The 23,402-nt window shown below is 37.6% G+C and overlaps 1 protein-coding gene across 2 annotated transcripts in view; it reads right to left on the bottom strand.

Annotated features, from left to right (window-relative positions):
- The window catches only part of tln1 (talin 1), a 169,581-nt gene that overhangs the window by 12,260 nt on the left and 133,919 nt on the right, over positions 1 to 23,402 (bottom strand). For both annotated transcript variants that reach the window (XM_061980700.2, XM_061980701.2), the window contains 10 exons: positions 21,805 to 21,988; positions 21,324 to 21,449; positions 20,200 to 20,316; positions 18,221 to 18,406; positions 16,540 to 16,647; positions 7,640 to 7,745; positions 6,224 to 6,348; positions 3,126 to 3,251; positions 2,842 to 2,904; positions 2,586 to 2,768 (listed from right to left, as the gene is read on the bottom strand). In XM_061980700.2, coding sequence (XP_061836684.2) covers positions 2,586 to 2,768; positions 2,842 to 2,904; positions 3,126 to 3,251; positions 6,224 to 6,348; positions 7,640 to 7,745; positions 16,540 to 16,647; positions 18,221 to 18,406; positions 20,200 to 20,316; positions 21,324 to 21,449; positions 21,805 to 21,988 — 1,324 coding nt within the window. The remainder of the gene's footprint in view (positions 1 to 2,585; positions 2,769 to 2,841; positions 2,905 to 3,125; positions 3,252 to 6,223; positions 6,349 to 7,639; positions 7,746 to 16,539; positions 16,648 to 18,220; positions 18,407 to 20,199; positions 20,317 to 21,323; positions 21,450 to 21,804; positions 21,989 to 23,402) is intronic.

The raw sequence follows: 23,402 nt of genomic DNA, 5'->3' as shown, positions 1-23,402 counted from the left end.
AGTTCTACACTGCAAAAACTGAAATCTAAGTAAGATTAAATATCTCAAATAAGGGTGATTGCTTATTTTCTGTCTGATAAAATAATTCTTCTCACTAAGCAAATTTTATGTTAGAGTGTTTTACTTGTTTTAAGGGTTTTGGTCCTAAATGATCTCAGTAAGATATTACAGCGTGTTGCTGAGATTTGATTACCTATATTGAGTAAAACATGCTTGAAACTAGAATATCAACTGTTGCAAAGCTGTGTCATCAACACTCACAAGTATAAAACTACTTTTTTAAAGTAATAATTTCTTATTTTAACCATGTAAAAAAAAAAATCTTGACTTTGACACAATTGTGTCTCATATTAAAACAGATGACAGCAAAATGGACTTTGCTGTTTTATTTTCAATGAAACAATAGAAAATACATACTCATATAGTAGTACAGTTGTTATTAGTGAGAATATACTTATTTTAAGGTATTTTTGGGTTCATTGAGGTTAGCTAATTGTACTTGTTTTGGAAAGTCTTGACAAGCCAAATTTTCTTGTTCTATTGGCAGATTATTTTGCTTACCGTAGTTCAAATAAAATACCCCTAATTTTTGTATTTTTTTTCTTGTTTTTGAACACTGACTTTTTGCAGTGTACATCCTTAAGTTCAGCTAATGAAAAATGTTGCATTTAGAACGGATATATATCGTAAATTCCGGACTATAACTACTTTTTTCCTACACTTTGAACCCTGCAGCTTATAAAACGGTGAGGCTAATTTATGGCAGCCACAAAAAAAAAGTACCATATGAGCACAGAAAAATTAGCGCGTGCTTACCGTATGTAATAGTATTATTTCACTAGTAAACATCTCATATTGATCTCCTTCGGCAATTGGCGCCACTTTACCCACATAACACTCCTTTGGAGGAGTTAAGTTGATCTTTGTATAGTTGTGCAAGTGTTTGTGGCATTTCAGCATCTTTTGACACAGACTTATCCCGTACTGTCACCGCATTGTTTACAAAACGCTTCCCTCCTCAATGGCTCCACTTCCGGATCGTAAACACTTTATATGTTTCCATCCACCGGCTTTGAACATGCATTAAATTGATTGTTCTGGATCCACAAATCGTTGAACTTGCACTTACTCATCTTATGCAAGTAATTCGGCTTTGCTGTGGGCTTTTGTTAAGTTTTCTCCGCTGCTATGCTAAGCTGTAACAAACAAACCGCTGAGCGCACAGCTTACGCTATTTAATAGTGCGCGATAAATTCTGACTTACTTTGGTTCTGTTTGTTCCGTTTGGTTAAAAGCAACACTGAAGTTTATGTTTTAAATAAAAGTAAGGTAATAAGACCTTCCAAAATCGTATTTAAGATCTTTTATGAGATTTTAGGAGAAATATAGACATTTTAAGGCCTAAAATTCAAATTGTTGGATTTAAGACCTTTTAGGACATTTTAAGACCCGGCGGATAAACTACAGCAGTGGTCCCAAACCTTTTTGTTACTGCGGACCGGTCAACGCTTGAAAATTTGTCCCACGGACCGGGGGAGGGGTGGTATGGTATTTTTTATTTTAACTTTTTTTTTGTCATAAAAAAATACAATCATGTGTGCTTACGGACTGTATCCCTGCAGACTGTATTGATCTATGTTGTTATATAAAGTAGGAACCAGAAATATTAATAACAGAAAGAAACAACCCTTTTGTGCGAATGAGTGTGAATGAGTGTAAATGGGGGAGGGAGGTTTTTTGGGTTGGTGCACTAATTGTAAGTGTATCTTGTGTTTTTTATGTTGATTGAATAAAAAAAGAAACAATATTAATTTTTTTTTCTTTTTTTTCTTTTTTTTCTTTCTTGTGCGATCCACGGACCGGTACCGGGTGGTTGGGGACCACTGCCCTACAGTATCATGTAGGATTGTCTAACTGGCATGCAAATGGTCCGTGGATTTCCTAATTCGATAAACCAGTAACATAAAGTCTATAAAAGCGGTGCAGGTCAAAACAGAAGCGCCTTGTCAAAACATAAAATATTTCAATAATTTCTTGATTATAGTGGTCAGTATAAGATGACGTCTGGGTCCGGGCCCAGACCGTAGTCTGCAAGTTAGTGAGCTGTGCTTTAAAAGGTCACGTTCACAATTGATTATCTGTTCTGTGCATCGCCTGTGAAGGAGTGATCACTTTCATTAAATGTCATATATTTTTGTTGACTGTGGATTATTTTGGAGTCTTTCTATTATAACATTTGTCTAGTGTACCTGTGGGGGAGCGACTGTAATACAGTCGACTACACGACAGGCATGCATGTGTATACATCGATAAGTCGACTATCAACCCAATCTCTCCCCAACTCACACACACAAACGTCATTTAACAATTGTAGAGTTTTCTTTTTTGTAGCCTTGAAACAACCATATCAATTTTTGTCTGTGTATCTCTACGTTCAGTTAGCAGCCACTGTGCCCTCACATTCCATTGATCAGAGATTGATTTTAGTTTCCTCATCATTATTTTAAGGAGTGCCATTTCAATGACAAGTCTGCAGTTTGGAATTGAATGAAACCAGGAGGATCATAAAAAAAATCAGCACCGACCTGCAGCCTCTTCATGGATTGAGAATCCTGGTCAGCCTTCACCTTGCAGGCCACCAGCAGCTGAGCGGTGGAGGCTGCCACCTGCTTGGCTGAGGAGATAAGCTTTTCCTCACTGGCATGTCCCTGAACTGCTGAGTTGGCTGCTTCACAAAGATTGTTGGTGGCTGCCGCTACCATTCGAGCCTGAGGAGTCCAAAGCATTATTAGGATGGTCTAGGTGGCTTGTAAAATATGATACAGTAAGCAAGACACTTACAGCCGAAATCAGCCCTTGAGACCACTGTCCATCATCCACTGCATTGGCTGGTATGGCCCCTACCTGCAAAACATAACATATTTGTATGATGTTGATTTATTGTAATGATTATTAGTTATGTTTACGATGTTTACATGTCTGTGGTGGGGAAAGAAAACACAAATTGAACAAGGTTTGTTTCCTTCTGGAAAATAGTCTTTAAAGTTGCTTATCGTAAGGCTCAATGTGCTTTGTGCGGCTCACTTGCGATGAAAGTCAATGATGTGCTCGAGCTTTAGTCCTACCTTTCCCTGAGCCACCAGCTCCCTCTGTGCTGCTGAAGCTGCTTTGACCAGAGCACTCGTGGCAGCTGCAATGGACTTGGCTGCTTCCAGAATCTGCTCCTCAAAGTTCAAGCTTTCATCTGCTTCCTGCTTAAAGGAAACAGGCAATTAGTACACAGCATCCATACCTGCGTTTGACATTTGAATTACATCAGGCAGTGTAATAATAACCAAATTCAAATCATGAAATTCTGCTGGAAAAAAGTATGCATCTTTCAACTTGGATCATGAAAATGTGAGCAAACAATTTGTTAAAAATTAACAATGTAGCTGCTCATGTTACTGGTAAGGACCTGGAAGATTTCATTTGATCTGAGCCGAGGATGTCATTGTGGCTTGTGCAGTCCTTTGAGACACTCGTGATTTAGGGCTGTATAAATAAACTTTGATTGATTGATTGATTTGCTCCTCTGTGGAGCCTCTTGCAAAGGTTTGGGATCCTTGACAACATTGAGGAGCGAGGAGACTTCCAAACAGGAAACATGCAGCCTTTCAACAAATGTGATGACTTGAATTCATTCAAATTAAAGGTGACATTGTTTAAAGTTAACAATAAAAGGATGAAACCGACACAATCATGTGTATGTATAAATGTATATGTGAGTATGTATGTATGCAATGTTCCCTCTAATTTTTCATGTGTGTGAGCAAACGCACAAACACCCTGAGCATTCAGTGGAATACAGACGTGCACACTGTGGCCATACCAGCAGCACATTTGTCTCAAACCTGACATAACAATTTATATGTCTTATTATTATAATTAAGTTAAGTTAAAGTGCCAATGATTGTCACACACACACTAGGTAAGGCGAAATTATTCTCTGCATTTGACCCATCACCCTTGATCACCCCCTGGGAGGTGAGGGGAGCAGTGAGCAGCAGCAGTGGCCGCGCCCGGGAATCATTTTTGGTGATTTAACCCCCAATTCCAACCTTTGATGCTGAGTGCCAAGCAGGGAGGTAATGGGTCCCATTTTTATAGTCTTTGATATGACTCGGCCGGGGTTTGAACTCACAACCTACCGATCTCAGGGCGGACACTCTAACCACTAGGTTCAAGTGACTAGTCAATTTCAAAAGATTATTTTCTAATATATGTGATTTGGCCCACTTAGATATTGTTTTTTTTTAATCAGCTATACACTATAGTATTTATGCCTGGGTGGGGGTCCTGCTTTGGAAAGATTGTGTACCCCTTTCAGAGATCACATTTAGTTCCCCTTAAAACATTCACATGTTGCATGAGATGAAGTGTTTATTAACTTTATGTCCGTAAAATAAATAGTTTTATTAGCAATTATGTAGTCCTGTAACATAATTTCATGATTAATATAAAAAAAATAACATTCTTAACAAATGACAGTAGAATAAGCACACTGATTGAGGAGTCATAGTAAAACGACCTGAAATTTACACTTTACGTGTAGTGTTGGAGTTGTCCAAATTTTTGTGTGGCCATAAACGCACCAGTAGTTAATTGCCATAGTGCAGACCTGGGCAAATTAAGGCCCGGGGGCCACATGCGGCCCGTTAGGTTTTTCAATCCGGCCTGCCGGACATTCCCAAATAATTTTTTTAGATCTTCAAGATGGAAACTGTAGCTGCCATTATGATGTGCAGTGATGTTTTCTAATGACCGTAAGTCTTGAACTATACAAAGTATTTCAATGGTTGGAATCTGAGCTTTTGCATGATATACTAGTTACTATGGTAATCTAATTAGTTACTATGGTAATCTAATTAGTTACTATGGTAATCTAAATCACAGCAGCTCAGACGAGGCACCAAGCAGGGTGGGTGGGAAGCGTTTCCACATAATTTTTCAAGAGCGGCCAGCCTTTAAATGCGGAAGGATATTTGTACAACAACGTTCTAAAGCTTAGTGATGTATCAGATATGTCAGATTGGTGTGTTGTTGTTTTGTTTTTTTACACTTTGCGTTCATATTTCGCTGTTTGTTGCATTTTTTTGTGTTTCGCTTGATTGTAAAATATGTCGATGGAGAGGGGGTGTGATGTTCATATGTTGTCAATATTCAGTGTTTTATCGTTCATAGTTAATATTGTAGATCCCACATTCTTTATTTTCATGTACATTCTGGGTGTCTCATTCAGTAAAAACATTTTAAATTCTATTCTGTTTTTTTAAGGTGGTCTGTCATAACTTTTTTAGCATTCAGACATTATTGTGAGGTTTTGTATTAGTGTTCCTAAAAATCAGATATACTGGCCCCCAGACACATTTTTTTCTGTAAATTTGGCCCCCGAGTCAAAATAATTGCCCAGGCCTGCCATAGTGTATGTGTTGGTGCAGGTGAGAGAGAGAGCAAGCGGCTGCTGTTGATATAACAGATGACAAAGAGTTGCTTTTGGCTTGGTTTGTACCGTAGACAACGACCAGTTTTGCTAGATAAAAGTATTTTACACATTGTTTTGGTGTGGTTATGGCCGACAAACAATTTCGCTAAATAAAGGGACTGATGGAATTCCTGTCCTCCTTTAAGTGTCTCCACAGACGTTACAATAATCTAAGTGTTGACAAACATTGTTTTATCTGTTGTGGCCGCCTTTTGTCACCTGTTACTCACAGTTGCATTGCAAAATCATACAAAACAAACGATTTGTTTATTTTGTTTAGAGTGGGATTTGATTTTTTGCGCGGCATAGATTTGCTGTGCGCAGAGGACGCGTGAGCAGTGCGCAATTGCGCAGGTGCACACCTTAGAGGGAACGCTGTATGTATGTATGTTAGGGCTGCACGATTAGACTTGATTTAATTACAGTTTTTTTTTCGTAAGAATTACATAAAACATGAGCATCTATATATTTATATATATATACACATACAAAAATATGTACAGTATATGCAAATAAATATACACAAATATATGTATATACATACATATATATGCATACATATACACACACACATTTATATGTATATACATATATATAAAGACATATGTGTGTGTGTGTGTGTGTGTGCGGGTGTGTGTGTGTGTGGGTGTATGTGTGTGAGCTACTCTGCTGCATATAAAAGCAATCAATACGAATAACCTTGGGTTTGGTTCTGGGTCTCAGCTGCTCCAGTTTCTTGGCAGCTGCTTCAATTGCTGCTGCTGCTCCAAGCAACTCATTCTCGGCGATGACAGTGGGATCCTCCGGATCCACCCATTCTGTTCCTACAACACACACGCACACACAAGCTTAGGTATAATTCAACCACACTGCTTGCCTGTTCCTGTTATGATTTATGACCATATATTAACACGTTTTAGGTTAAATTGTAGCAAAGTTGACAGTAAAAAGATGCTTTACTCTCCTTTCACGTTGTTGCATACATGTATGCTGCATTATTATGCTACAGTATATACATTTGGGGCCTTTCTTACTGGGCGTTTTATGAGTTATCATCACTCTCAGATTAATATGTGCTTTCAAAAAATATATATATATTTTCTCAGAAAAAAATGACAATTGGGTGAGTTTTCCCCAAAATTAAACAAAGGCACCAGTAACTGTATACATATACATACATATATATATATATATATACAGTATATATATATATATATATATATATATATATATATATATATATATATATATATATATATATATATATACAGTATATATATATATATATATATATATATATATATATATATATATATACATATATATATATATATATATACATATACATACAGTATATATATATACATACAGTATATATATATATATATATATATATATATATATATATATATATATATATATATATATATATAGTATACACAAATACATACATATATGTATATATACATATACACACAAACATATATATATATATATATATATATATATATATATATATATATATATATATATATATACATATATATATATATATATATATACATATACACATATACCGTATTTTTCGGACTATAAGTCACAGTTTTTATCATAGTGTGGCCGGGCTCCAGTGTGACTTGTATATGTTTTTTTCCTTTTTTATTATGCATTTTCGGCAGGTGCGACTTATACTCCGAAAAATACGGTACATATACATATACACATTTAGATATATACATATACACACATATATATATACATATACACATATACACATCATATACATATATACACACATACATACATATATATATATATATATATATATATATACATATATATATATATACACACACACACACACACACACACACACACACACACACACACACACACACACACACACACACACACACACACACACACACACACACACACACACACACACACACACACACACTTTATGCAGTTGGCTTTCGACCCCCGGCCATATTTTTGTTTACCCCAATGCGCCCACCTAAGGTAAAAAGTTTGGACACTCCTGGTATAGTAAATATATGAAATACATAAACATATAGTACATACAGTATATGTATTTTAATACAGTCTATTTACCTTTCATGGCCTCTGCAGCTTGGATAAGCTCAGTTACAGAACCTGCCACTCTTTTGGAGTAGTTGGTCAACTGTTGCTTCATATCATGAGATGGCTTCTGGATAACCTGAAAGAGAAGAAAAAACAAGATTATAATAATTTTTTCCACCAAGTGATCATCTAAAAGGAGTATAAACTGACAATATCCTAGTTCAGGGCATGAATTTAAGTATCATGAAAGATGGGAATACAGTCAGGATGTACAGTATCAGTGAGTGTAATAATAATGTTAAGATTACCAGAGCCAATGATTTAGGGGTATGTACCTAATCAGTTATTTGACCATTAACTTGCATTGGAAGCCGATAAAACAACAACAGTGTATTTGGATTTATATGTTTATATTAGCTGCAGATTACCCATTTAGCATGATCCAGGCTTTACTTTTAAATGTCAAATCTAGATTAGTTGACCAGTTCGCTGTGAAGTAATGTGGAAAATGTACGTATTATTTACTATCCGAATATTTAGCAATTCATCAGTGTTGCTGTCTGGTCAAACGCTCAAGTTGAACCGTGTTTGTTTATTTCTGTCATACATTTTTTTTCATTGTCATCTTACAACTTTATTTTTGCAGTATGATTATTTCTACTTAGTCGATCAAAGTTTATTCAGTCACCATGGTGAGCTATACAATGTATATGCCTAAATGGTTTGATAACAGCTTCAAAAGTTCACATAGGAGAGTTAACACCTATTAAAAAAGGTATACCATAATTCCTCCATTTCCATTATTCAATGAAAATATTGCTCTGATGTTTACTTTGCTTTCAGTTAGTGTCCTCCAACTGTCTGAGGAGGACACAAACTATTGGAGTGCTGGACAGCTGCAAAGTCTTAACTAGGATCACCTCTTACCCAGCTCAGCTTTATTCACATGTTTGTCATGACAAGATAGACGTGAGGGCGTAACAGCACAGGAACGCATGTTAACAGCACCACCGTGCCAATGCCAGCGCACACACCGAGAGAATACTTAGGGAGTGACAGACTCACACTAAGATTAAAAAAGGTGTCCTGGAAGCACTTGTACTGCTGGACCTAGCCAGAATGATTTATAAGTAATACAGACAACTTCAGGCATGAATTTGGGTTAATATTCCTCTGTGAAGACATGGGACATATAATGGTGGCATCAACAAAACACAAAGGCTGTTACTAAGCAACATGATGAGTGAGGTTATTTGTGGAGCACACAGACAGGGTGCGGATGAGGATGCTATTCTGTTACAACAGGCTCACATCACAGCTATAAAAAGTACAATCATGTCAAGGTTTTTTTAAGTGGATCCATTGAAATTTCATGAGATGTTTTAGATTTATAAATACCACCACCAGTTTGAGTTCATTTGTAATATATTAATAAATGCAGCTTTGTTCTCGTGACTAGGATGGAGCAATGACACAGGTGGATTCAGGCAGTCTGATTCATGAACAAGTCCACCTCAGGAAGAAGTCAGATAATTCCTCATAGTTTCCCATGCTGACCTAAGTTCTCTTTAACTACTTCCTTATTCTCTTGTTTTCATGCTGCAAGCATCCACCTACGTCTTGTTTCTAGTTTTTTTAATAGCTAGTCTTTTTTTGTCATTACTTTTTATTGCTTCTCTAAAAACTTAATGGACTGCTTTGTTGCTCTTTTTTTGTAAGTGTTACGCCAAAGTTTCGAGTCTTTCTGACACTCAAACTTTATTGAATCAATATTAGTTTGTAGACTTTGCTGTAGCTCTCTGCCTGTTGCTTTTTGTTTGCTGTTTAAAAAAAAAAATATATATCTGATTCAATCTTTTCATATACAGTGGAGCATTGATTTACAAACTCCTCAATCAACAAACGACAGACCGTAAAAAATATGTCCTCTCTCAGTGTGTGAATGTTTTATCCACCCATTTTGTGCCAGGCAGCACATCCATTGTGGGTGGGCTTATCGATCTCCATGCTCATTCAGTTAGAAAATCAGTGCTGTCATTAGCTAGTGTGCTAAATGCTACTTTGTGTGAGTTTGTTAGCCTTTTTACAACATTTTTTCTAGTTTTGCAAGTCCAAAGCAACGGACAAGCAATGTGTGGTTTGAAACATTCAGGAAGTATCCACAGCGTTGTCAACACTACACTAAGAAATACACTAAGTATAAAATGCATTATAACCAGTGTTGGGTTAGTTACTGAAAACCAGTAACATCCTTTGCATTAGTAATGGAAAAACGCACTTTAAGAAGATGTAGCTTTGTGACATCCATCACATGTACAATAGATCAGAACATTCATTCAGAAGTTTGGTAATTGTACTTAACTCAGCCTTGGTCAGCTATACAATAAAAGGTATGAGCCTTGCTCCAACATCGAAATACACTGCGTCAAAGTTTAAAGAGCTCAGACAAACTGGCTTGTGTAACACTAAAGAGCAATATGGTTTTACTGATTTAACCTGTAACCGTAACTACGGATCTTACAAAAGTGACATTTCGCTCTGCATCTGATAATCCACAAGAAACACGCACACACATATTTAATTTCATTCCTATCTAGAGTCTAAGTCGACATGCACATTGAAAGGATGGCAATTTCTGTCAACACACCTATGCTTACTTGATTTAAATAAATGGTTAATATGAAATTGTGGTAACACTTTAGTATGGGGAACATATTCACCATTAATTAGTTGCTTATTAACATGCAAATTAGTAACATATTGGCTCTTAATTAGTCATTATTAAGTACTTATTAATGCCTTATTCTGCATGGACTTATTATACAACCAGTAAGCCAGTAACACTTTAGTATGGGGAATATATTCACCATTACTAACCCTAACCCTAACCCTAACCCTCTAACACTAACCCTAACCAAATAAGTCTAAATTAAGTCTTTGTTACTTAGAATATGTTCCCCTAGTGTCCAAATAACTCTAAATTAAGTCTTTGTTACTTAGAATATGTTCACCTAGTGTCCAAATAACTCTAAATTAAGTCTTTGTTATGTTCCCCATACTAAAGGGTTACCAAAATTGTTTATGATTTAAATATTATACTTTCTATTATAGGAGTACATTTTCTAATGTTCTGGCCTGTCTTGTCACTTTTAAAAAGTGGCCTGAAAGCTTGAGTTTACCGACCCCTTTTTAAAACGCTAACATGGTGCGGTCACTTGACATGGATGACAACCAGATGATAGGAACATTTGAACCAAAGCAGTCAAACAGTGACTGTGTGAACAGGCCTTTCCTGTCCACAGGCACGGCTGGTCTGAGATCAGCAAACATGCAGCCAGTCAGTCAAGTGGGTTCCTCACCGACTGCCCACAAATATCAGTGAGACAGTATGTGAGAAGTCCCTTAGTTTTTTGGGGTTTTTTTTTATTCGGGAACCATGTATATAGTGGGAAGAAAGAGATGTTGATAAAAAGCTGATTTAAGACTGCAATCATTGATGAAAATATTTTTTTAAAACACCAAAGTTTATACGAAGCCAAAATCAAAGTGAATTTGGTTTCGTTTTGTAACTGATCCCTTTCAGTCCACTGGCACAGTATGAGTGGTGTGGTGCATACACCCTCTTGTGGCCTGAATGAACACACCCCTATGCAAGTATTTTCTGCTGCGGTAGAGAAGATTTGTCCCTCAGTCAGCAGTGGATCCACTCTCATCATCTGGACCTTAATGCCATAGACCAGGGGTGTCAAACTCAAATACAGAGTGGGCCAAAATTTAAAACTGAACAAAGCCGCAGGCCAAGGCTGAACAAATTAACCTTTTAATAGTGACCCAAACAGGTTTTGCATTGAATATTGAACAAGCAAGGCGTATATAACTTTATAGTGACATGCAATATCGAGTTCCAAATAATAATAATAATAATTAAAAAATATCAATGGCATATCAAATACAATTTAAATAAAAATGTAATGCCTCTTTTCTATTTGCAGCCTTCTGAGGTAAATATCAACATTAACTTTTTCCACAGGCTACTAAATTAGAAAATAAAATAACAATGAATAAACCAACCATTCAGGACTTTAAACTGTTCAGTTTGCAACACACTAATCTAATCTGATGTGCTCAAGCCAGATACCTGGCATCTTTTCTTGGATGCTAGTTCATTAATGTCGGGGCTCAGGCTTTGAGCTGAGGCAACCTTCATTATCGAACGAAGGTGTTCATCAGTCATTATATTTCGTCCACCCAGACTGCCAGTATAAAAAACTTTAACACTGTTAGAAATATACACCACACTGTGAATCCACACCAAACAAGAATGACAAACACATTTCGGGAGAACATCCGCACCGTAACACAACATAAACACATCAGAACAAATACCCAGAATCCTTTGCAGCACTAACTCTTCCGGGACGCTACAAAATACACCCCCGCTACCACCAAATACCGATAAAGCAAATTTTTCCCTGATAACATAACATCCACTTGTGATTTTATACATTTGTAATCAGTGGTTTAAGTCTTTTTTGTAACCCTGCGCATTATTTCAACAAATGTAACGCAATATGCTTTATTTTCATCTTAAATTCAACATTATGAACATTGACAGAAATTTGTCAGTCACACATGACCTGTTTTTTAATAAGTGTTTGTTGCAATTAAATCACAGGAGAAAGTGAAAGTTGTAATAAATTGCTGTGATTTTCCCTCTGTAATTATAAAACACAAGTTTACTAAAGAAAATGTAATCGATGAATAAATATAAAGAAAAATACTTAGAAAAGCATCTGACAAACATGGCAAACAACATTGTGCCAAAATAGGATTTATTCAGCCACAACAAAGTGCACGTGTATTACTGCGAGGAAAATACTAAAAATTATATCTTCAGTCTTTGCAGGAAAAAAACAACAACTTTTAGTTAAAAATAATTTACATAGCAGTAAACAATGCAAATAATCTAAGACATTACTATAGAAATTATACTTTGTATAGCAGCTGTTCACTGACTACTCTAAAGTATATCCAAGGTTCATTCAAGTATTCTGTCTTAAAAAGATGTACCTGTCAGGCATGTCCCTGACAGTCTGGCTATGTCTTAGTTTTTCCTCTGCGTTTGTCTTTGTTTCCTGTCTTTAGTTCCTGTCAGCACTCTTATTTTGGTTATTTCCTGATTGTCTCTCTGAGTGCCTTTTCCCCTCAGCTGTGGCTGATTGGCACCGTGTCAATCAGCCAGCTGCTATTTAGATCTGCTTTTTCCTCCAGTCAGGGCTGGATTATTGTAGCTTCTACCTGTTGATTGTCGCTACTACCTGTCATTTATACTTGTCGTTGTAGCTGTGTCTACTTCTGTTCACTCTGCTCATGCCATTATCTCGTTTCTTGCCACGTAAGTGTTAGTTCCTTCGTGTCACAGTAAGTGTTTTTGTTTCTTGTCCACAGTTAGCCTTTGTGATAGTTTTTGTTCATAGCCAAGTTAGTTCTCCGCCTTGTGCGCGCCTTTTGTTTGTACCCTTTTGTTTGTTTTTGGTTATAGTGTTAAATTAAATCATGTTTTCCTGCTCCATGCCTGCCGCCATCTCTGCATCTTGGGGTTCGCCACCTACACACTGTGACAGTACCATTCTAAAAATGGTTAAAGAAAGTACTCACATTTGTAAGTACTTTAGATGTAAATATATTTTCTATATCTTTTTTATTTATATTTAGGCATAGTTTATTTAATACATATCTTATCCAACAGGGTGCTCCTTCTGCTGTCATATTTACGCATGTGACCAATTCACACAAAGTTGTGCATACTTCGTAAAACAAACATTACCAAAAGATTTCTTATTTAGGGGTGTCAAATTATTGCGTTAAGTACCATTATTTAATTACTGTAATATTTAGTGTGTTATGTTTTTTAATCGCGTTAATCTAATTTTAATCTGTAACGTTACCGTCTCTGTATGCCAGCGAGTGGTCTTGGCCCTCTTCTTGTGTTTTACTGAAGATAATATGTAGTCACGGAAAAAACAAGGTCTAACTCTGTCAGGAAACCTGGCCGGCCAACTTTAAAAAAAGTGAGGACAGGATCAATTATAGCTAACAAATAGTGTAAAATGTTTATCAGAAAATATTCATAATAAACTTAAATACATGTCAGAAGTATGAATTTTAACATTTTAAAATCCAGTTTTTGTGTTTTCTTTCCGGCAGCTTTCCTGTCCCGTTTTTTTACGCTTTTGGTCTCAACGAAAAAAAAATCCTTACTGCCGCTACTGCAGCAATCGGTCCGCTCGACAAGCCTCTGCAACACTCGTTGTGGCAAGGTCGCATGCAGCGTGGTGAGTTGCAAGTTACGTAACTCAAACTAGCAAAGCGAAAGAGTTGGCTGGACATAAATACGATGGAAAAAACATGTTTGCCAAAAATCCAAACATTGTGTAAATATCTTGACAAATAGGACATTTATTATCTGTAACTAAAAACAAGCAGGCAGCAACTTACAAATCAAATCTAAACTCCAAACATCCCAGAACAAGCTAGTCAGATTACTTCTAGACCTCCACCCCAGATCCCACCTCACTCCTACCCGCTTCTCCAAAGTGGGCTGGCTCAGGGTGTAAGGAGTAAAACAACTTGCACTGAGCCTTGTCTATAAAATCCGCTACACCTCCCTGATACCGAAGTACATGTCAAACTACTTCCTTAACGTAAATGACCGCCATAACCACAACACCAGGGGGAGCTCCACTAACCATGTTAAACCCAGATTCCGATCTAACAAAAGTCTTAACTCATTCTCCTTCTATGCCACATCAATGTGGAATGCGCTCCCAACAGGTATAAAAGAAAGGGCATCTCTATCCTCCTTCAAAACCGCAATAAAAGTACACCTCCAGGCAACTTCAACCCTCCCCGGATTGTTAATAATCAAATGTAAACAATCAAATGTAGATACTTTTTCTTATGCCTTCTGATCTCTCTCTCTCTCTCTATGTCCACTACTTGCTGTACATATCCTACCAAGTCAGACCTACACTGTTTCAATATCCATTTCTCTGTTCTCAATTGTTGATGACTGATGATAACAACCAAACCTAACCCCCCTCCCCTCCACACCCCCGACAGTAAATAATGTAAATAATTCAATGTATATACCCTGATGATTATTTTGTGTGATGACTGTATTATGATGATAGTATATATGATAGTATATATCTGTATCATGAATCAATTTAAGTGGACCCCGACTTAAACAAGTTGAAAAACTTATTCGGGTGTTACCATTTAGTGGTCAATTGTACAGAATATGTACTTCACTGTGCAACCTACTAATAAAAGTCTCAATCAATCTCAAAAACACTTCCTCATATACTTTCTGTACCATCCAGGGAGAAATAATATTAGCCAGCTTGAAAAATTCCCCAAATATAAGCACTGTGTTATTTAAATGTTTGCAATATTTACAGATTTACTGGCAAGGAATGCTCATATTAAACTAGATAACTAGAGGACCCGACTGTTAGAGTTGATGGCATAAGTGATTTAATAGCTATTGGTGATGGAAATGAAAATCCCCTATTATTACCCATTTTCTCTGAAAAATTCATACATTGTGAAATGCAAATGTGGACAGGTATTTGTGTACATTATATTCATCTGCCAGTGGACAAAAGGAAACCAAAACTCGTGAGTAAATAACTTCATGATCTGTCCTTGAATAAGGTTAAAGACGTGGTATAATGTACATGTAAGAGACATATGTGATTGACCGTGAGTATAGCTAATCAAAGCCCAAATTTCCTCAGGTCTGTTTTACAAAGTTTAACATGTAATGGCAACAACATGAGAACATTGAGTAACTGCAAAGTGCGATCTGTGGTGGTGATTTTTGTTGGTAAATGAGTGAATTATGAGTAATAAATGACTGAATGAATGAATCTGTCAATGTAAACATGGGGGTGAATATGCGGGGCGATGCAGGGAGATTTTTCAATGGTTACGTTGCGTTTGCGTTTAAGGGCTGCTGGGACGAATTTGTTTGGTCGTGCATAATTCTCGGGGATTGGTTGAATTTGCGTGAATTGGCACGATTGCAACATCGCAAACTCCTGGAGGGACTGCATAAAACATCTGTACAGGGAACTGTACGGTAACTATGAGTTACCGTACAGAAGATTTTTGAGGCGGTACGGTAACTATGAGTTACCGTACCGCCTCAAAAATCTTCGATATTTAGAGATAATCTGTAAACAGGATTATCGGGAGGCGTGGTGGAGTTGAGGGAGTGGCTGTGCCAGCAACGTGAGGGTTCCTGGTTCAATCCCCACCTTTTACCATCCTAATCACGTCCGTTGTGTCCTTGAGCAAGACACTTCACCCTTGCTCCTGATGGGTCCTGGTGAGCGCCTTGCATTGCAGGTCCCGCCATCAGTGTGTGAATGTGTGTGTGAATGGGTGAATGTGGAAATAGTGTCAAAGCGCTTTGAGTTCCTTAAAAAGGTAGAAAAGCGCTATACAAGTATAACCCATTTACCATTTAGGAGTGGACCAAAATCTTCAAGAAAAACTCAAATCTACAGGAAACATCTGACCTCTGTGCTTGCCAACAAGGTTCTCTTCGCAAACTGCTGAAGCACCTATATTAAATATTCTAATAATAAAAATGTTCTCAAGTAAATACAAATTAATTTATTGTTTTTGTAATTCTTGTCTACACAAAAGAGAATAGAATATTTCCCATTACACATGCTAAACCTCATTCCTTTCCTTCAGAAAACATAATAATCATCATAATTGGTTTATCTCCGTTTCCTTCATCTTCATTTAAGAATAGTGTTTTTTCTTGCCAATTTAAATGCACTCATGCATAAGCACATATTGTGTAACTTGAAGAAGTTTGAACTATTGCGTATGATGAGTATATTGTGTCTTACCAGCAGTACATGCTCCAGCAGTCCCAGATATCCATGAGCACATTCATTGCCAAAGCGCAGTGCCCTCATCTGGACCTCCTTATTGACCTCCGGATGGTAGGCTGCTTGCTGTTGGAGCAAATTATATCATCAACAGGTATTATTCACAATTTCCAAATGAATAAAGGAACAGGCAGGGCAAATAAGTAATGATAAAATCAAATAATCTGAGCAGTCGAGTTGTGATGGATTCAATGCTCTGACAATAAAGTGGAGAAATTAGAATTTTGAAATATGCACGCTATAAGTGCGTATTAAAGGCCTACTGAAACCCACTACTACCGACTACGCAGTGTGATAGTTTATATATCAATGATGAAATCTTAACATTGCAACACATGCCAATACGGCCAGGTTAACTTATAAAGTGCAATTTTAAATTTCCTGCGAAACTTCCGGTTGAAAACGTCTAGGTATGATGACGTATGCGCGTGACGTCGATGGTTGAAACGGAAGTATTGGGACGCCATTGTATCCAATACAAAAAGCTCAGTTTTCATCGCAAAATTCCACAGTATTCTGGACATCTGTGTTGGTGAATCTTTTGCAATTTGTTTAATGAACAATGGAGACTGCAAAGAAGACAGCTGTAGATGCGATCGGTGTATTAGCGTCTGGCAACAGCAACACAACCAGGAGGACTTTGACTTGGATAGCAGATGCGCTATCCGACGCTAGCCGCCGACCGCATCGATGATCGGGTGAAGTCCTTCGTCGCTCCGTCGATCGCTGGAACGCAGGTGAGCTTCGGTGTTGATGAGCAGATGAGGGTTGGCGTAGGTGGAGAGCTAATGTTTTTATCATAGCTCTGTCGAGGTCCGTAGCTAAGTTAGATTCAATGGCGTCGTTAGCAACAGCATTGTTAAGCTTCGCCAGGCTGGAAAGCATTAACCGTGTAGTTACAGGTCCATGGTTTAATAGTACCGGTATTGTTGATTTTCTGTCTATCCTTCCAGTCAGGGGTTTATTTCTTTTGTTTCTATCTGCAGTTAAGCCCGATGCTATCACGTTAGCTCCGTAGCTAAAGTGCTTCACCGATGTATTGTCGTGGAGATAAAAGTCACTGTGAATGTCCATTTCGCGTTCTCGACTCTCATTTTCAAGAGGATATAGTATCCGAGGTGGTTTAAAATACAAATCCGTGATCCACAATAGAAAAAGGAGAGAGTGTGGAATCCAATGAGCCCTTGTACCTAAGTTACGGTCAGAGCGAAAAAAGATGCGTCCTGCACTGCACTCTAATACTTCACTCTCACGTTCCTCATCCACGAATCTTTCATCCTGGCTCAAATTAATGGGGTAATCGTCGCTTTCTCGGTCCCAATCGCTCTCGCTGCTGGTGTAAACAATGGGGAAATGTGAGGAGACTTTCAACTTGTGACGTCACGCTACTTCCGGTACAGGCAAGGCTTTTTTTTTTTATCAGCGACCAAAAGTTGCGAACTTTATCGTCGTTGTTCTATACTAAATCCTTTCAGCAAAAATATGGCAATATCGCGAAATGATCAAGTATGACACATAGAATGGATCTGCTATCCCCGTTTAAATAAAAAAATGTCATTTCAGTAGGCCTTTAATGAATCATGTTGAATATGTCAGGTTGTTCAACAACATGTCTATATGAAAGTAGAGGTAGCAGTACCTTGCAGGAGTGCAACATGTCAGCAATGGCCCGTCTGCTGAGGTTAGCTGTGGCAATGATGTCCTCTTGGCGGCAGGAGTTTCCGGCCGCCACTGCCTTTGCGGTTGCCATGGTGATTCCTTTGGTCATGCGAATGAACTCCTCAGGTGTGGTCGTCGTTGCTGGTGGGTCAGAGCTGCTGAACACCTGTGTGTATTCATCATGAAACATTGAAAGTTGTCATGAAAACAACCAAGATGCATGACACTCCCCTGAGAAACAGACTCTTCTAGTGGACATTTGTTTCTTTTGTCAGAGCTAGCTACAAATAAAAATGAAATTATGCAAAACACACAAGTCCACTGCAGATGACGCTAGTATTATTAAGAATAATGCCAGTCACAGGTCTTAAGTGGACAACCATAATGTACCTTGCTAGTTGTTTCTGATACGTTGTACAGTTTACATACTCATCATGAGAATGTCATGTCAATTCTGGACCATTAATAATTTTTTCTAACCATTTTTTTTCCACAATGGAAGGAATATAAAGTTTATCTTATAAATAAATAAATAAATGGGTTGTACTTGTATAGCGCTTTTCTACCTTCAAGGTACTCAAAGCGCTTTGACACTACTTCCACATTTACCCATTCACACACACATTCACACACTGATGGAGGGAGCTGCCATGCAAGGCGCTAACCAGCACCCATCAGGAGCAAGGGTGAAGTGTCTTGCTCAGGACACAACGGACATGACGAGGTTGGTACTAGGTGGGGATTGAACCAGGGACCCTCGGGTTGCGCACGGCCACTCTTCCACTGTGCCACGCCGTCCCCATTCTTCAATGATTTTTTTAATAAGAATTGGCTACACGTTTCAATTAATTTAGATTCATTGGAATTTTCTCATTTAGATTGTGTGAAAATGATTCATACATGTTTAAATATGTATACATACACCCCACAAATATTTGTTTGAATGTACTTCAGCAAGTTTCCCCCCCCAGACCATGGTGGACAGTGTTAATGCAAAAGTGTCTCCGTCCCCTGTTTTAGTGTGTTCCACAGTGTGCCTCGCAGAGCAGCCATTTTCTGCCATTGTGGGCCGGCTGATTGATCTTCAGTGCTCATTCAGTCAGCAGAGCAGTGCTGTCATTGGCTACTGTGCGTAACTAGTGTACTTTGTGTGTTTTCGAAGCGTTTTTTAGCCTTCCTACAACATTTTTCTAGTTTTGAAACATTCAGGATGTATCCACAGCATTACCGACACTGTTGTCCAGTATTTAACTGAAATACTGTATGAACTTTTGTCGAGGTTGGAACCAATTATCCATGTTTACATAATTTCTTATGGAGAAATGTGCTTCAATATAAAACATTTTTTGTTTACAAACCTTGTTCAAGAGCCAAGTAGGTCCGAAAATCAAGGTTCAGCTGTATACTCAATAATTAAATAATTAATGGTCAAAAATGAGAAGGATATTCAAGTCCATGATGAGCATTTGTAAACGTATCAGTCATATAAAATAGGTATTTGATGTTCAATTATGTCACGTAAGAAACAATTGTGTTAAATATACAATTTTTTTTGTTTACAACCCCTGTTCAAGAGCCAAGTAGGTCCGGAAATCAAGGTTCCACTGTATACTCCATAATTAAATCATTAATGGTCAAAAATGAAAAGGATATTCAAGTCCATGATGAGTGTTTGTAAACGTATCAGTCATATAAAATTGGTATTTGATGTTCAATTATGTCATGTAAGAAACAATTGTGTTAACATGTTTTAAATTACCTACTACCGGTACTTATCTTGTCACAATATACAAACATAATCATCATCAGAAGTTTTATGAGCGTAAAAAGATAAGACATTGAAGCCCATAAAGTGTAAACTTGTGACTACTTTGTTGTATGTTGAGATCTGTATATAAAACACTGATGAGTAGTGAGACATCATTACAATTGATACATGTTGAAAGGTTGATTACTAACAGCCAGCTCTTGTCTGATGTGTTCAATGGTGGCCTCCAAAGCTCTGGTCCCTTTAGTGGCTTCATCCTCAACAGCCTTCACTGTCTTCAGAAGCGATGTCACGTTAGTCACCATCACCTAACATATTTCAAAGGAACAGCAGAAGGAAAACAATGTTAATTTCATTCTACTACCCACAAATTCAATGCCAAATCCTCATCAGTAGAGATGGCTGATAATATCCGTCTGCCGATATTATCGGCTGATAAATGCTTTAAAATGTAATATCGGAAATTATCGGTATCGGTTTCAAAATTATCGGTATCGGTTTCAAAAAGTAAAATTTATGACTTTTTAAAACGCCGCTGTGTACACAGAGAAGTATAGAGCGCAAATAGGCCCAGTCACATAATATCTACGGCTTTGTACACACACACAAGTGAATGCAAGGCATACTTGATCAACAGCCATACAGGTCACACTGAGGGTGGCCGTATAAACAACTTTAACACTGTTACAAATATGCGCCACACTGTGAACCCACACCAAACAAGAATGACAAACACATTTTGGGAGAACATCCGCACCGTAAAACAACATAAACACAACAGAACAAATACCCAGAACCCCTTGCAGCACTAACTCTTCCGGGACGCTACAATATACACCCCCGCTACCACCAAACCCCGCCCCCCCCAACGCCGCCCACCTCAAACCACCGCACTTTGTGACTTCAATAATAAATATGTCAGTGTCATGTTGCCATTTTTTCCCATAACTTTCATCCATCCATCCATTTCTACCGCTTATTCCCTTTGGGGTCGCGTTGATTTATTTTGGAAAACCTTGTTACAGTGTTTAATGCATCCAACGGATGCATTAAACATGTTAATTCCACGACTGTATATATCGGTATCGGTTGATATCTGTATCGGTAATTAAGAGTTGGACAATATCGTAACATTGGATATCGGCAAAAAAGCCATTATCGGACATTTCTACTCATCAGTGACGTTAACGTTACATGACATTCACATGTGGCAGAAGAGAAGATTAACCCTGCAAATTAAGTCCAAGTCATATCTGCCTTTGTGTATGAGCAGAAAATAGCAGCTTACAACCGTTAAAATAAATACCATTGTTACCTTAGCTGAGTTCTTCAGGTGAAGCATGCTGGGATCATCATGGGGTTTTCCCGCAGCTGCCTTGGTGGTGCTGATGAGGTTGCCCAATGCTTTAGCCACGTCTTTGACTGCATTAATAAGCACCACCTGTGTTCATTCATTTAATAGTCAGATATTATTTGGAACCAGCATGAATGCATGTGTTCATTCATGTAACATTCAGAGATTACACATAAACATCATTAATGAATGTGTTCATTCATGTAATAGTCAAATACTATTTATAACTGGCATTAATTAATGTGTTTATTCATGTAATATTTAAACATTATAATAATTAGTGTAGAAATTATGTGTGAATGCTGAAGAGCTGAAGCTGAACTGAAATGATGTATGGAATACATAGGGGGAAATAACTAATTTTAGCAAAAGTAATTCAAGTATCTGTCATTGTTTAGTTGAAAAATTGCATTATGCTCAGTTATGTGCAGGAGTTTCCCACCTGAGTCTCCGGATCTTCTGAGCCAAGGCTGGCAGCACCCAGTTTGACCACATCAGTCAGCTTGGTGATGGTGCACACAGATGACTGGGCAGCCTGGGCCAGTCTCTCCTGACTGGCTCCAGCACCAGACACCAAGAGCTTGGTGTCCTCCACAAGAGCCTTGGCTGTCTTCAGGATGTATTCTCTGTGCACAGGACAGCCACAAAGTCAACCATCATCACCAACTAACCTCACACATATCAAACACAAACTACACAGATGTTACTATGTCCTCCCGCTTGGAATTGAAATAAAGATGCCCACTGTGTATATCTGTTATATATCTAGATGTACCATTTATGTTATCTGTCATGTAATTGCTTGTAATTGTTTTCCAACCCTCATAAAAACAAGATTTTTCTTTTTTTTCAGAAGGGATCTGTCGATTAACAAACATTTACAGAAATATATGTTCTCACCAACACGCATAGTTTCAAAACCATTTTCATCATTATGGTATTTTGAGGTGTCCAACAAAAATGTGTATAATAGTTAAAAAAAAATGTGTCCACATAAAAACACATTGTCTATCATGTTAATTTTTCCCAATCAGAAGCATGACAAATTAACCACAGCTGACTTGGTTGATTGATTGATTGATTGATTGAGACTTTTATTAGTAGATTGCACAGTACAGTACATATTCCGTACAATTGACAACTAAATGGTAACACCCGAATAAGTTTTTCAACTTGTTTAATCAATTCATGGTAAGTCGGGGTGGCATTATAACGCTTCTGTTCATCAATATAGTTATATATTACATATATAATGTACATTATATTTAAAATTGTTCTGATGGAGTACAGAAAACAACATGATTTTTTAAAATCATGTGTGTTATTAGGCAAATGCAATGCAAACAGCATATTCAGCAGGTAATTGCTGGGAATGCAAAAGAAAAATGCTGCAATTGCCAAAAACACACACAAACCTGAAAAAAGCTAATTAACGGAACAAAACAGAAGTTATCCAAGCTACCAGGGAGTTATCCAAGTTACCAGGAATTCAGCTAGGTTACCAAGAAGACATGAGTGGAATGTCCATATACAGTAATGGAAGCCAGCCAGTGTGGCTGTGAAAGTGTAGGTTGGTAAACCTCCCTCCTTGAAGCCTTAAAGTAGAGTGGAAAAATAAGTTGCCTCTATATTGAAGCTATTATCATATATATCTGATTTATGACACCGAAAAACTTGTAAAGTCTTCGAATAAATAAATATGATCAAAATAGAATCAATCTGACTGAGATTCCCGAGCCATTATAAGAAATAATGAGCTTGCCAGATACGTCATTGCGGAGGAAACAGATCCCTTCATACCCAACAACAATGCAAATCATGCACTTTGTGAGAGCCAACAATGATTACTTTGGTAAAAATTATGATCCAGAAACTTATATTGTTGATCCTAAATATAAGGATGGTGATCTACAAGCTCTGCTAAACAAATCCAGCTTTAGTCAAACACTGAGCATCAGCTCAGGGCGTTCAATCATTCGCAACTTGGTTTGTCTTGGAAGACAATTCACCGCTCATCCGAATAGGCTTCATCAGTTCTTG

The sequence above is a fragment of the Nerophis lumbriciformis genome, linkage group LG20 (assembly GCF_033978685.3).
Source record: "Nerophis lumbriciformis linkage group LG20, RoL_Nlum_v2.1, whole genome shotgun sequence".
Taxonomy (NCBI): Eukaryota; Metazoa; Chordata; class Actinopteri; order Syngnathiformes; family Syngnathidae; genus Nerophis; species Nerophis lumbriciformis.
The sequence above is the reverse complement of the archived record's forward strand: the minus strand, read 5'-3'. Positions and strand labels throughout refer to the sequence as shown.